Source organism: Lytechinus variegatus, chromosome 14 (genome assembly GCF_018143015.1).
Source record: "Lytechinus variegatus isolate NC3 chromosome 14, Lvar_3.0, whole genome shotgun sequence".
In the NCBI taxonomy this organism is placed as follows: domain Eukaryota; kingdom Metazoa; phylum Echinodermata; class Echinoidea; order Temnopleuroida; family Toxopneustidae; genus Lytechinus; species Lytechinus variegatus.
In genome coordinates, this window is record NC_054753.1 from 4,710,568 (window position 1) to 4,725,395 (window position 14,828).

The 14,828-nt window shown below is 35.6% G+C and overlaps 1 protein-coding gene across 1 annotated transcript in view; it reads left to right on the top strand.

The window, feature by feature from the left end:
* The window catches only part of LOC121427228 (reticulon-4 receptor-like 2), a 10,411-nt gene extending 930 nt beyond the window's left edge, over positions 1–9,481 (top strand). Inside the window, exons 2-8 of the mRNA XM_041623529.1 lie at positions 818–949; positions 3,604–3,715; positions 4,697–4,801; positions 5,374–5,445; positions 6,043–6,114; positions 6,787–6,858; positions 9,406–9,481. Coding sequence (XP_041479463.1) covers positions 818–949; positions 3,604–3,715; positions 4,697–4,801; positions 5,374–5,445; positions 6,043–6,114; positions 6,787–6,858; positions 9,406–9,481 — 641 coding nt within the window. The remainder of the gene's footprint in view (positions 1–817; positions 950–3,603; positions 3,716–4,696; positions 4,802–5,373; positions 5,446–6,042; positions 6,115–6,786; positions 6,859–9,405) is intronic.
* The last annotated feature ends 5,347 nt before the right edge of the window (positions 9,482–14,828 follow it).

Below are 14,828 nucleotides of genomic sequence, written 5' to 3' on the forward strand. Positions count from 1 at the left end.
TCCTCCGATGATGATTATGATGATGATGAAGATTTAAGTGATGAAGATATAAATGAAGATAATGTAAATAATTTTGATGATTCTGATTATAACAATGAAGATGATGACTAAAGGCAATGATAACGAGCTATTACGATGATAGATATAACGACGGTGATATGTCCTTTTGTAAGGCATTCGATCTAGAAGATTACCTTAAACCTCATGTTAAAGTTCAAGTTTATAAATGAACAGCCGATCTCGAAACTATATCTCTCCAATCAGTAGTAGATGGACAATAGAGTCTATGAAATTAAAGTTATGTAGGACAAAATATCTTTTTTTTTTCATTTATATCCAATTCAGGATTTAATTCATTCATGCTCATATGAGTACTGCGTTGTCTTAAATCTAACGTTTATTCAGTGGCGGTTGTTTTCGACACTTATGCTCTATTGTAATCAACGGTAGATATGAAATAATTATATTGAGTTTGACAAAAACTGAAATTAATCCGAAATCATCGAGATAAAGATATCTGATTTTGGATCTTTATCCGATTGAAATATCGATGAGATCCTTATCATGTTTGATGCATTTTGCTAGGCATTATGCTGTTCTAAAAGTTCTCAGCATTTCCAGGGTTGATGTATGATCCGAAGCACCAGTAGGCTTATTCACCATTTTAGGTGCGATGAGTGGAAATTTGTTATTGTTAAAACGACATTGTGTTTGTAAAAATCATTTAACATTCACAACTGTACCAATTTGTTAGGAAACTCCATCTCCGCCATTACACACTTATAATGCCCATGTTGAATGATGTCTCTACCCTCAGGTGTGGATTACTCCCGCCCGTGCCGGGGTGAGCCGCGGGTCTGTCCCGCTCATCCGTCATCATGCGTCGACCCGCCAGCCATTTGTGACGGGTTTCCGGACTGCCCATCAGGGGACGATGAGGTTGCTTGCAGTAAGTGAACTTGGTGTAGTTGTTCATAAGAGAGTAAAGACAACGCAATGAATGTGATGAAAGAACGATATGTCCCGAGGAAACAAAATTTCTCAATTCCCATATAGGCATGATAGGGGATCCAGTATTGCACTTAAAATTTTGCTTTGGGAATTGCATATAATTATGTTATAATAATTTATGCGATTATTTTTGTGGTTCATCACCGCCCAATTCCATCCCCCTCACTCCCATCCTCCTCTCCAGTGACCTTAATCGATTTACTCCTGGCTTATCGTACATGCTTTAAAACAATATTACGGCTCATCCAAACATTTTGCTGCCAAAATAGATTAGGACTGTATTAATTTTAGGGTTTGATATCGATGATATTTTTAGGAAGTGTTTCTCCAGACATAGTATGAGTCGCGTCTATGTTTTGTATTTAACCCCTTTTTTATTTGAAAGCTTAGTCACATTTTGAATGATAAAAACACGTTTTAATGCCACCACTGAGGGACTATGAAGTGCATCTTCGCAGTTCATATCAGAACGAGGTCACGGTAACCAAGCCACAATGGACGACAATATGTTCTCAGTGTGTTACCATAGCCAATATTCTTTGACCATGCAAGATATGCATTGAAAATACTGAAATTTTAGCGTTCGAAGATGGTTTGACTATTTGACACTGTGGACTGAACAAACCACATTACCCCAGTATGTACATATTGTTTTTATAATTATAGGTAACACTATGTCCGTGTGTAATGGCTTAATCAATGTGGTATAAACGCCGTTTTAATGCATTATTTCTGTAATAAATTCACCTCGAATCTCCATGAATAGAGTAATTTATACTAGCTTTCATCCCCTGTAATATGCTTATTATATCGAATAAATTTAATTTAAAGTAATTGGACAAAGTTTATCCCTGGACTGGTATCGTGAACTTTTTAAATATTTAATTGATTGTATGCCAAATTAGTTATAACGTGGATAATAAATTATGCAAGTACCGCCAAACCAGCATATGTTACTCTTTCCGAATCAGACATTGCTTTTCTGTTCTGTGATAATAATGATATGAACAAAATCATGTGAATTTCCAATTCGTTTATTCAATTACAGCCATGGCGACCGCGATAGTGATTCGCTTATATTTCATTTACTTGAATGACTGCGCACCAAATTTGAGATGATATCATCGACATCATTATAGGTTGAACATCGGACATTGTGAATTCTATCACCCGTGTTGGGAATTGTGTGTCGTTTGTGGTGTTGATCGTGCGAAACTCTGACAATATATGATACTTGAATAAATTCAATACAAACTTTTTGTAGTTTTATTTTTAAGCTGTAATATAAAAGGGGAAATAATGACATTAATAGTATTGATTATCTAACACCGTGAATTGTTTGTGATTCCTAGCAAGAATCCTAATTTCACACAAGGTGCTGTGGCTGATACAAGTTTTACCAAACACCAATACCAACACCAACGGATATCCTTAAGTTTAGTTCGCCACCCCACCGACGTATTTTGCTTTAATCTGCTGACTGACTAAACCTGGCATTTTACTACATGAAGGTAATCCTGAAATTAATGATGATGCAATAATTGTCACTGACAGTTCCCAAACTACCATGACAACAGGCTACAGTTATTCTGGCATGACCTATGGACATTCATTCTGTAAAACAAAGACCAATATACCCACTAGGCACCAGCTGCCAATGTATGGACGATTTCGCTGGTGAATCAGTTATTATTCTGGTCATATCCCTAATAAATTCGGGCGTGCCTCAAGCCAATTCGGTTGCGCAGTGTTTCACCAATACCCATGTTGGTCAGTCGGGCAATTGGTAAAACGTCAAGGAACATGTCACTGTCCATTGATAAATTAAAGTCCTTGGCTGATTTAGCTCGGTTTTAAGATCCAGACAACACGACCGGAAGAGTGAGCTAATATGCACAGATTTATTGGGGGAGGCAGGCTATAGTGAATGGTGGTGGAATTATTAGAATTTCTCCGAAATTTCTTTCCCTCTAAATCAATCCCGAAATCAATATCTGGTCAGGGAAAAACAAACCTTTCATTTAAATAGTGACCCTCTTCTTATTACTACATGTCATACTTATAAGCGTTGACTTCTCTATCTGACGATAATAAAATCACGTTAAATTCTACGGATAATAGAAACATTATTGTAAAGAAATTCTACTGCGAGTTCAGTCTCATTCAGGTGTTTCTCTTAACTTTGATTCATAGAATATTTCGTCATAATTTACTCGAGACGGATATAGGTGAAGTTAACCCATGAGCTTTTCACAAAACCATCCAATTTCTTCAGCATTCGCGTGACCATGGATAATGACAAAAAAACAATGACCCCCATCCACACACACATAAACAACCGCAATTTATATTTTAGTGTGTCTGCCAAAGGGTTCGTTTTGAGCAGTATCTACATTTTAACTTTTTTATGGCGCGAATACGAAACAAGGTGGGGGAAGGGCTAAACGATGCGTGGTCGCGGGATGTGCGCGCGTGTATGTGAGGGTGTATGTGTAGGTGTTTTGGATGTGGGCGGTTATCTCTGTATGGTTTCGGTTTAAGGTTCTTTTGTTGTTAAGTTGTTTTCTGTTCCCTTTCCCATTTCCTTTTTAGATGCAACATCGTGTCCATTGGATTGTGAGTGCCATTTTCTCTCGGTACGATGTAAAAAGGTGATATGGAATGCGGTTCAAGCTCATATGATTCCAGAAGATACGAGAAAGTTGTAAGGATAATAATATTCAAAATCAAGGATTATCATTTACTAAATCAAAGCCTACGTTTGCCTTACCAATCCGTTTTATTCAATTCCACTTACCACAAATAATATTTCAATGGTTTTTTTTATCATTCTCATGAATGATTTTTATTGTGATTATTGAATATTGATATTGTAAAACACCGTGCCTTGTATCCTTCTTTGTAAAGGATTTCGCAATTCAACCTCTGACCGCTATGACTTTGGTGATAAACCATGGCAGCTATTTAATTTAATTCAATTGTGGTTCAGTTTGTGCAGCGATATATTTGAATTATCAATATTTTGCAATTTTTGTTTTATTTACCCAGTGTAGCGATTTCCATTCATCTGTTTTCCATGATTTTATGATTAAAAAGTATTTGTAGCATGCAATTAGTTTATACATATTATATACAACCAAATAAATTTTTTTATCAAACATGAAATAAATGCAAAAAAAAATCAGCAAGGTAAAAAAACAAGGTTAAAAGACATGAAAATACAAACTCCCAAGAAGCTTATATTATCGTTCTGTTGTTGAAGTTTTTGTCTCCGTATATTAAAAAAATATATATCATATAAAATTACAAATCGAAAGTATAGAAGTAAAGTAGAATTACGTCTAGCTGTCCATTTTTAGCTACATTTATTGTTTTTCTTGGCCTTCGATGGAGCCAGTACATCAAATCAGTACAACAAAGCATTAAAGAAAATAATGCATTTGATATACAAAGAATTACATTACAAAGCAAACAAATAAGACAGGACAAAGGATGAAAATAAGAGGTACAACGTAAAAATATAGTATTTAGGTCATGTGGTTAAAGTAGGAAGTTGACGCTAATCACCGGTTGATTTATTTTATTTTGAAGATGCTCTATCTGATATTATAATGTTCAAAAGTTCATCTAAAATACTGTAAGTATGATCGCAAGCAATTATAATATTTAATTTTCGTTGTTTCAGATGGGTTGAGAAGTCTAGTGAACAAGAAATGAACGAAACTGAAGGAGGGGATCTGGTCAGCTTGGTCAGTTTGAATTTCTCTCGACTCAACAACCTGAACATGCTGTAAGAAAGTACCCCCCATCATCAATATTCAGGGTTTTACAAGTTGTGTATTTGGAAATTTTCATGAACTTGCTGTCTTCTCCATATTCTGAACTCTCGGGCTCAAGGAGAGACATTAATGTATAATTTCCTAATATTATGACATTTCATAGCTTTGGCGAGGTGAGTCTTGAGCCCGCGACCTGCCTTTAACAATTTTTACGGAGGGTTTAAGAAGGAATGCCACCTACCGTGCATGGTTGCATTGAAAATAAAAATGTTATCTTTCATAAAACCATACTAAACTGAGAATAATATGAATGAGAAAGCTCACTATGGTATACATGTATTATGCATATACTAGCATCAAAATATTGATTAATAATTGTTTTGACTGTGGACATATTACAGCTAAATAAAGAGGTAATAATGTTTTTTTTAAGAATGATTAAAATACAAAATATCTAATATTTTTTTCCATGTACGAGGTAGGGAAAGGTATTATGCACGTATATCGTATAAACGGGGATATAGGCTATGGATTTTATCACTTTCATTGTAAATTAATGTGTTTATTTTTTATTTTTTTGCAGGATAATACGTTCTTTTCCTTTTACGGTGATAAAGCCTGGCACATTCGCTGAACTTCGGTTCCTTGTATTCATGTAAGTGTTGTAGTGAAAGAACATGATGATACAAATGATAATGATAATTTACGGCCTGTATATAAAGTTTGATACGTCGAAACAAAACTTCTGAGCTCTTTTAAAGATACGCTAATTTCCCGGTCATCGGGTGGCGTACACTGATGACTATGAGTATATAACTGTGGTGTTAACCGGTGTACATAGAAGACCACACCGGTTATTTTACACCGGTGTTAAATTGGTGGTGTTAGTTTTACAACTATATGTGTTATTACAACACCTTTTGTCGTTACATTTACACTCTTTGGTGTTATGTTTAATCTCTACTGTGTAATTTTAACACCTCAGAGTGTGGTCCTCTATTAACACAAATTGGTGTCTGTTTTAACACCGCTGTTTTTACAGTGTAATATCTACTCTCTGGGGGATATTATGCTGTCATTACACTGCCCATAGTGCGGATTCTTTATGCAGTGCATATTTTAGCATAATTATCTCCCCTATTCCAACTGTGTCATACAATACACGGGTTTATAAAAGACGATTTCGAGCACTTTCCCTTGCTTGTTTGTTCGTTTTTGTTTTGTTTACTTCTTCTATTTTTCTATCTTTCAGTGACCTGATGAAAAATAAGATATCTAAACTTCAAGCAGACACATTTAAAGGTCTGAAACGTTTAAAGGAAATGTAAGTATTAGATAATTAAGATTCAATTATTATTCAGTTATGTTCTTTTAACACCTCTGAAAAATATAAGTTACAACCATAAGTGTTTGGATGGATCTATGAAGAAAAATGACACATTGTCAAGAAAAGGGCGCTTGATCTAAAAAATTCGGAAATTTCACTAATGACGGTCAGTTAACTTTTGTAAAATTTTAATTTGCATATATTATCTCAGTATTTCACATTGTCCAACATTAAGCAAAGCTTTAAACGGACATTAGAGACCAAGATTTATAATGTTGAGGTTTTCAACACGCTTATGATAAGAAAAGGTTTAATTTGGTTGGATCTTATCTCATGAATACATACACGATGTTTAATCCAATACGAACATAATCATGTTAATATGAAAAAAATGTGCTATATCACAATTTTCATACATATCGACGTATAATTGTAAAATTATTCGTAGGGTACATTATTTCACTATGCTCTGGCCATTTTCGCTCCCCCCCTCCATCCAATACTCTATCCTCTCTCTCCCTGTCTCACGTTCTCCCCTTCTCTCTCACTCTCTTCTATCTTTATATTATCTCTCCTTCTCTCTCTCTTACTCTCACACACACTCTTTAAGCTCCATCCTCCTCTTTTCTTTACATATATCTCTCCCTCTCTCTTTCCCTCTCTTCCCAGGTACATTTTCATGAATGGACTTCAGGCGATAGAACCCGGGGCATTCCGAGGTCTCGAATCACTGAAAATTATGTAAGTCCTATTTTTTTTAACCTCTTAAAAATATTGATATTTAATTACACAGGGAAATCTGGAATAGCACCATTATCTGTAGAATGGGAGGAAAGTCTTAGTAATGGCCAAAAAATGTGGTTTAGTTATTGGTAGCTAAATTTGACATCAATCCCTATAAATTTTTCATTCATTTGGCATTTGAATGAAAAAAAAAATACCATGAGATATGAGAAGGGTCGGAGAAAACATCAGAAGCATTACAATGTAAACAAATTCTTGACACCTTTAGCTTTTTTTAGTCCAGACTTAGTCCATGGTTTTAGATAAATTTGGGTTCAGAATTCAGGCCATCTCATGATATCTATTAAATTCTGAATTGGGCATGCTAACATTTATGAATACATTGTACTTTGTAGACCCGAAGAGACCCCTTTGTTTTTAAATTTAGATTCAGTTGTAATTAAGACCCCAACGGTTCACTTTGACGTACGAGGTGCATAGGCGGCGGAAGTGGGTTTTTCTTTTATTTTCTGCGTCCCCCTCCCCCCTGAAATGTTAGTGATTCACCCCCCCCCCCCCCAGTTGATGATCTTTTTTTTTTGCTTGTCAAAAAAAAATTGGCGATCACCTGCTAAAATGTAAGTTGATAACCCTTTTTTTATTGGGGGGGGGGGGCTTGTCAAATTTATTCCCTGTGTCCAATCAAATATTTCAGGTGGACCCCTCCTAAATCTCCTAAATTTTGGGGCTTCCGCCGCCAATGACGAGGTGACCTTAGGACAGTACTTTCTCGGCCAAATCACCAAGTCAATAAGGATGAGCGTTGGCTGATCGGGAGCATTGTCCGGCATTGCCTTCCTTTTGCAGTAGGATATTACGTGAGCGAATCGTGTTGTAAATAATTGTGGGCGCGTTATTGAAGGCCGTAATTACAGTTTAATTTGATAATAACGTTTCAGAACAGGATGCTAGGTCACGAATCGTACCTGTAAGGATATACAGAATTATTGTATGCAATTTGATTATTTCCTGACCTTTCTTTGGTAATAGGTTGTTTGAAATATATACGCATTTGTTAATTCATTTATCTATGCATTGATTTATTAATTCATCAAACCATCCCTACTTGTTTAGTTCATTTGATTTTATTTAAAGGGGTGGTCCAGGCTGAAAATATTTATGTCTGAATACACAGAGTAGGATTCACTTAGCAAAACGTTGAAAATTTCATCAAATTTGGATAACAAATAATAAAGTGATTGAAGATTAAATTTTAGCAATATTTTGTGAAAACAGTCATAATGAATATTCAGTAGGCGAGCTGATGATGTCACATCTCCACTTTCCGGTTTCCTATGTTATTACATAAAATCATATTTTTTCATTATTTCATACTTGTGTGAATAATATGTCTCCCTTGTAATGAAATAAGTTGCAGCGATAAATATCTATTGCACTAAATCAGTTGTCAATCCAATTTTTCTAGTTCTTGGAGGAAAAAAATTGAATAAACCTAATTTCATATAATAAAATACAAAAGAATAAGTGGAGATGTGACATCATCAGCCCACCTAATGAATATTCATGACGACTGTTTTTAAAAAATATTACTAAACTTTAGATTTCAATAACTTTGATATTTGTTGTCCGATTTTGACGATTTTGCTCAGTGAATTCTACTCTATATAAATGCTTTCAGCCTGGACCACCCCTTTAATATATTCACCAATCGATATCTTTATCATTTACAGTGTATCAATGGGATCTGTTTTTGTCAATATGGTACAGCGGTAGACCTTTTAGCCAAATAGTTCTAGTTTGATAGTAGTTTGGTGTATTATAGTTGAATTTATTTCAAATAATTTTCCATAACCATGCAAATATTTTTCTTCTTCTTTCTTGTGGATGAAATAATACACCGTTGTATGTATATGTAATTCGAGGTGAGCATTTTTTCAATAAGTGCCATCCATTGGATAGTAAAAATTGCTCATTTGATGAATAATAAGCACAACACTGAAAATTTCATCAAAATCGGATGGAAAATAAAAAAATATGACAATTTTAAGTTTTGCTTAATTTCACAAGTTATATTCACATCCTGGTCGGTATGCAAATGAGGAAACTGACGACATCACACACTCACTATTTCTTTCGTATTTCATTATATGAAATATGAAATATTCTAGTTTTCTTCTCATTGTTCTGTGAAACAAAGATTTATTTTACCCTGAACATGTGGCATTACTATTGTTTAACATTTTATGTTTCAGTCAAGTTGGTCTTTATTTTCAAATCTTACAAAATGAAATATTGTACGATTCAAACAATAAAAAAACAAAGGAAATCGTGAGGGACATCATCGATTCTCTCATTTGCATTTGACTAAATTGTGCATATAAAATAAGCAAAACTTTAAAATGTCATAACTTTCTTTTATTTTACATCCGATTTTGATGAAATTTTCAGCATTATGCTTGTCTGGGTCTTGACCTTTTTAATGAACACGCAAGATTTGACACCGTATCCCCCATGACTTTGATTATTTTCTGTCATACATGCCAGGATTCTGATGTACAATGATATCACACGGCTCAGTCAAGGGATGTTCGAGGGTCTTAGCAACCTTGAAGACATGTGAGTATGATAGATGGTACCCATACTACTACTACTACTGCTGCTACTACTACTACTACTACCACCATGACTACTACTACTACTACTACTACTACTACTACTACTACTACTACTACTACTACTACTACTACTACTACTACTACTACTACTACTACTACTACTACTACTACTACCATGACTACTACTACTACTACTACTAGGCCTACTACTACTACTACTGCTGCTACTACTACTACTACCATGACTACTACTACTAGGCCTACTACTATACTGCTGCTGCTATTACTATTACTACTACTACCATGACTACTACTACTACTACTACTCCTATTACTACTACTACTCCCCCTCTCTCCCTCTCTGCCACTCTCTCTCTCTAGTGTGGTCTTGGCGTCCGCAAAATCATTTTTCCCATCGAAGTTCTGGAAGCCCATATGAATAAGAGTACGCATGTGCGTGGACGACCACTGACAATCAATTTCGAAGACGCAAGTCATGAATAGTCATTAGCTTCCAGAACTAAGATGGGAAAAAATAATTTCGCGGGCCGTCCCGGCCCTCTTTTATTCTCCCCTTCATGTGTCCAGTCGAGTGCTAAGAATATGTCCAATCCATTTCTAGAGGCGTCGATCCGGGGGATGGGGGGGGGGGGCAATCGCCCCACTAATGAAAATATAGGCAAACATATGGTTTTGCCCCCCCCCCCCCAATAATTCCACATGTGCAAATAAAAAATTAAATAAGATTGTAATGTTACACTGAAATCAGCAAGCGAGATTGGGATATCAGCTCTTTCTTGATTTAAAATAATGCTCAAAATGTCCGCTTTTCAGATTAGAATATAAAAATTTTCACCTCCCGCTTCGCGCTCGCATCATCTCTGTAGCAAAACCCATACTTTTCATCATTAAATTGTTTTTGATGATGATCCTTAAATGTCAGGATTTGATAACAATAAACTTTTTGAATTGATTAGATAGGTGAATAGAATGTCCCGTTTTCAGTTCTAAACCTCAAAAGAACTTCCGCTTCGATTTGCAATAATCTTTTGTTCGAGATATATCTTGTAATTTATCAAAAGCGTTCATCAAACTGTCATTTTTTTCAGATCGAAATATCAAAATTTTCAGCTCGAGCTTCGCGCTCGCATCTATTGTTCTTCTAGATATCCATCTTAATCATTGGTACCAAAAATGCTTAGAATATCTAGCTTTCAGGTCAGAATTAAAAGAAATTTCATCTTGCTCTCGGCACTTGCATTATCTATGTTAGTGAGATACATGTATCTATCCTCCTCATGAGTAACTACAAACAAACCTAAACCTATATTTTTCTTGTCTTCATGTCAGTATACTAAAAAATTCCAGCTCGCGCTTCGCGCTCGCATCAATATTATATGTATATATATATATATATGTACATGTAGGTCTGTGTGTGGGTGGGTGGGTGGGTATAGGGGTGTGTGTGGGTGAGTTTGTTCGTTTTGTGTGGTCGAGCGCCTTTGAAAAATTGAATCATGATTTTTGCCCCCCCCCCCGATCCGAAAAATGGATCGACGCCCCGTCCATTTCAATCATCTTTTTAAGGATTATGATTCCCATGTTCACTTCACTGCGACGAACTCTACCTAGAAATCTCTTCAGAGGCGTATTATTGTTTTTATACCTGATTCCGGCTTAAAATCGAGCTGCTATTTCCAGCGCTCAGTCAGAGTATCCGAGGAATTGATCTTGTCAGGTACGGTGTCCCCCACTCGGATTAAGCGCAGCATAATTTCTTACAGAAGGAAAACAAACAATTGTTAAGATTCAAATCCACGATTCTCCGATTGAAATCAGTGGCGTAATGAGGCAAAAAATTGAGAGGGCCAGATATGGTAAATCGGGCAAAATACTTTAAAATGTTGCGAGGGGGCGTTGCAATTGGACTGGCAATAAAACAATTTTTCCCTTGGGGTTCCACCTCTCGGGGAAAAAATGGTAATTGTCAGACCAACCTCGGATGAATAATTCCCACTATTCTTTCTCAACACCTGATATATTTTAGTAACTATAATATCAGAAGAAAATAGCAAGTTGACTTCATAGTTGCAGTACACTGGATCACACGACCCGTAGAGCATTAGACTCATAATTGCAAGGTTGTGGGTTCGAGTCCCACTCTACCATTGTCTTCACTCTGATAAAAAAAACATCCGAGATTAATATATGTCGCCTGTAAGGTCAGCTATCGAGACTGATTAACCTAGACGTAGAATGTTTTCTAGGTAATCGGTTGTAATCCAGCTTGACTTTTACCAGCAAAATGCTGTCCTGGTGAGTTCTTATGGGAGTTACTATAAACAGATTAAGCAAAATAATACATGTGGCTTTGATGTGTGGGTAAAGATAATATGAATTAGAATCTCGGGGAAACAAAGAGGCAGATCACTAATTAAGCAGCCATAAAACAATGGTTTCAGACGGTGTTTTATATGTATTCAGATAATATCCTGAAAGCCCTCGATGATTAATCATCTTAAAAGAGAAACTCTGTCCTAATCAGAAAGTTGTTTGTTTCCTCTCTGTCTTGATGGTCATCAATCCGGTTTCGTATACTCCCTGTCTTACAAAGATTTAAGATTGATCAAGTCAATTTCAATACAGGAAATATGCACAATCTCCTTAGTAAATAAAGAGAATCACACTGAATCTTCAAGAGAACGATGAATGTACACTGTACAAACTGTGGTGTTAAACTGACACCAATTGGTGTTAATAGAGGACCACACCCTGAGGTGTTAAAATAACACCCTAGACTAGAGATTGAACATAACACCAGAGTGTAAATGTAACAACCATAGGTGTTGTAATAACACCTAAACGTGTAACACTAACACCACCAATTTAACACCGGTGTAAAATTACTGGTGTGGTCCTCTATGAACATCGGTTAACACCATAGTTTTTGCTGTGTATGAATATAAATCATATCTAGAAAATATTTGAATGTTGACGTTTCATAGATTAGGTTGATATGATTAGTCGCAAATCTATGTAAGACGGGGCCACGAAGTACAGTATACAAGTATTTGTTCGGCCAGTCCCTCGAAGAATGACCATAATTCTGCACTGAACAGGTGGGTTGGCGAGGGGGCTATCCACATGCTCTCCCGAAATTTTTAGGTCATAATCTTTTTATTTATTTTTATTTCAAACACAATATCCATTTCAAATTGATCCTCGGATCCTTCCATTTCGATTACAACGTATAAGAAACGCCCCCCATGATCAGCTAGCTCGTTTCACTCACTCGCTTGTATAAGACTGCACATTTTGCCAATAGCCCCTCCTCCTACTGATAAAAAAACAATGTCTGCGTAGGACCATGTTTCAAAGCAGTCAAAACTTCTTTGGCACATTCTAACAATGCAAATGTTCAATGAATAGAATACAAATCAATACTTTAACATAAAAATAAATGATATGTGGCCCAGTGGATAAGTCTTCTGACTTTGAAACAGAGGGTCATGGGTTCGAATCCCAGCCATGGCGTAATTTCCTTCAGCAAGAAATTTATCGACGTTGTGCTGCACTCGACCCAGGTGAGGTGAATGGATACCCGGCAGGATTAAGTCCTTGAATGCATGAGCGCTGAAAGGCAGCTCGAGCTAAAGCCGGGGTAATAATAATAACAACGCGCCTCGGAATAGAATATTTCTAGATAGATGGCGCTATATAAATGCCTATTATTATTATTATTAAATGAATAATAATCATTGGTTCAGTGTAATAATTAGTGGGAAATATGAAAATTTGTGCTTCTTAAAACATTTATGAATGTATTTGTTATATTGTTGCTTGGGGGTATAGGTCGTTCCAGAGTAATTCTATTGAAGTGCTGGAGCCGTTAACCTTTATGCACCTGGAATCCCTTTATTACTTGTGAGTATCAATCTATTCATATCTAGAAAAAAAATGTCTTTAAAATATTATATTTTCAAGTAGACAGAGTGAAGCGTGTGTTAGGTAATGCAGATAATTAAAAGCTGTCTTGGATTAATCACATAGAATTATCATATCCATGGAAGCGTGACAGCCATTCCACTGCATGTTGTCTGCACTACTGACTACTAACTGAAAACTATCAATTATCAGTGTATTGCCATTATCTTGCCCAATTCGGATTATAGAAGACTTGTTTGGGGTTGGCCAGCTCGTGTTACAAAAGAAAGGCGTCAGTTTCTGTTTTAATAAGAAACATCCAAACATCTTGTCCATATAGCCTTCTTTTTATAATTTCGGTTATAATGATAGAGCAAATATTAAAACAGTACAGTTTGTGATTATTGTTCTACTCTTTTGCTTATATTTTTTTTTATTATTTCATTGAGTATGAATTCAACATCTTTTATGTAAAGTTAGATTTTTGACAAAACAAATTATTACCGAATAACGCTACACAATATTCCCGTTCGTCTTCCGTTTATTGGCATTGCTTTATAATTGATATACATTTGTCTCCCTAAAAGACATTTCCGATTAAATGGTCAGTGGCGGATCCAGAAGATGCACAGGAAGAGAGCACCCCCTCTTTAATCATTCCTTGAAAAGCCATATCAATACCAATAAATATGATAAATTTATCAACTGTTTCATGCGACCTCCCCCCCTTGGATTTCAACATACAACAATATCACTATGAAAGTGCTTTATTGAAAAAAAAACATATATACCACAAAACAATTTCCATCAGTATTCATGATGGGTAATCAAACATATAGTTATCTTGTTCTTTCCAAAAAAAATAAAAAGAGTGAGCAATCTTTCTTTTATTTATTAAAAATCACAACAAAAACTATTTCTGATCATTATATAGAAAGAGAATAATAGTCATAATTTGACGGTTTTGCCACAGTCATTATCAACCAATCGATATTCATGTCCTTAAAAGTGGCATTCAACCAACATTGTTAAAGATCAATAATAATTCACCTTCTTATTTAAGTTAAACCTATGGGGCGTTGCAAAGATGGTTGCAACCAATTGCAAGTCAAATTTAGGTCACAAAATCAGTCACAAGTCTGGCAATTATTTGCAAATCCACGCTTGATAGCTGGTCTGCTCAATTCTTGCAAGAAGTAGTTAAAATAATTTTGGCATAGTTATATATCAATTGTAGATTTTCAGCAGAAGTTTGCAATCACTTGCAAATATTTTCTTTCAACACCCAATAGATACAGTGTATACAAATTATCAATAACTTTCTCTTCGTAGAAGCAATATAGAACATTATAAGCAACATAATTTCTTCATAAAATTGAAAATGCGGATTTGTTATTTTGTGTGACTTTTCGTATTTCACAGAGATCT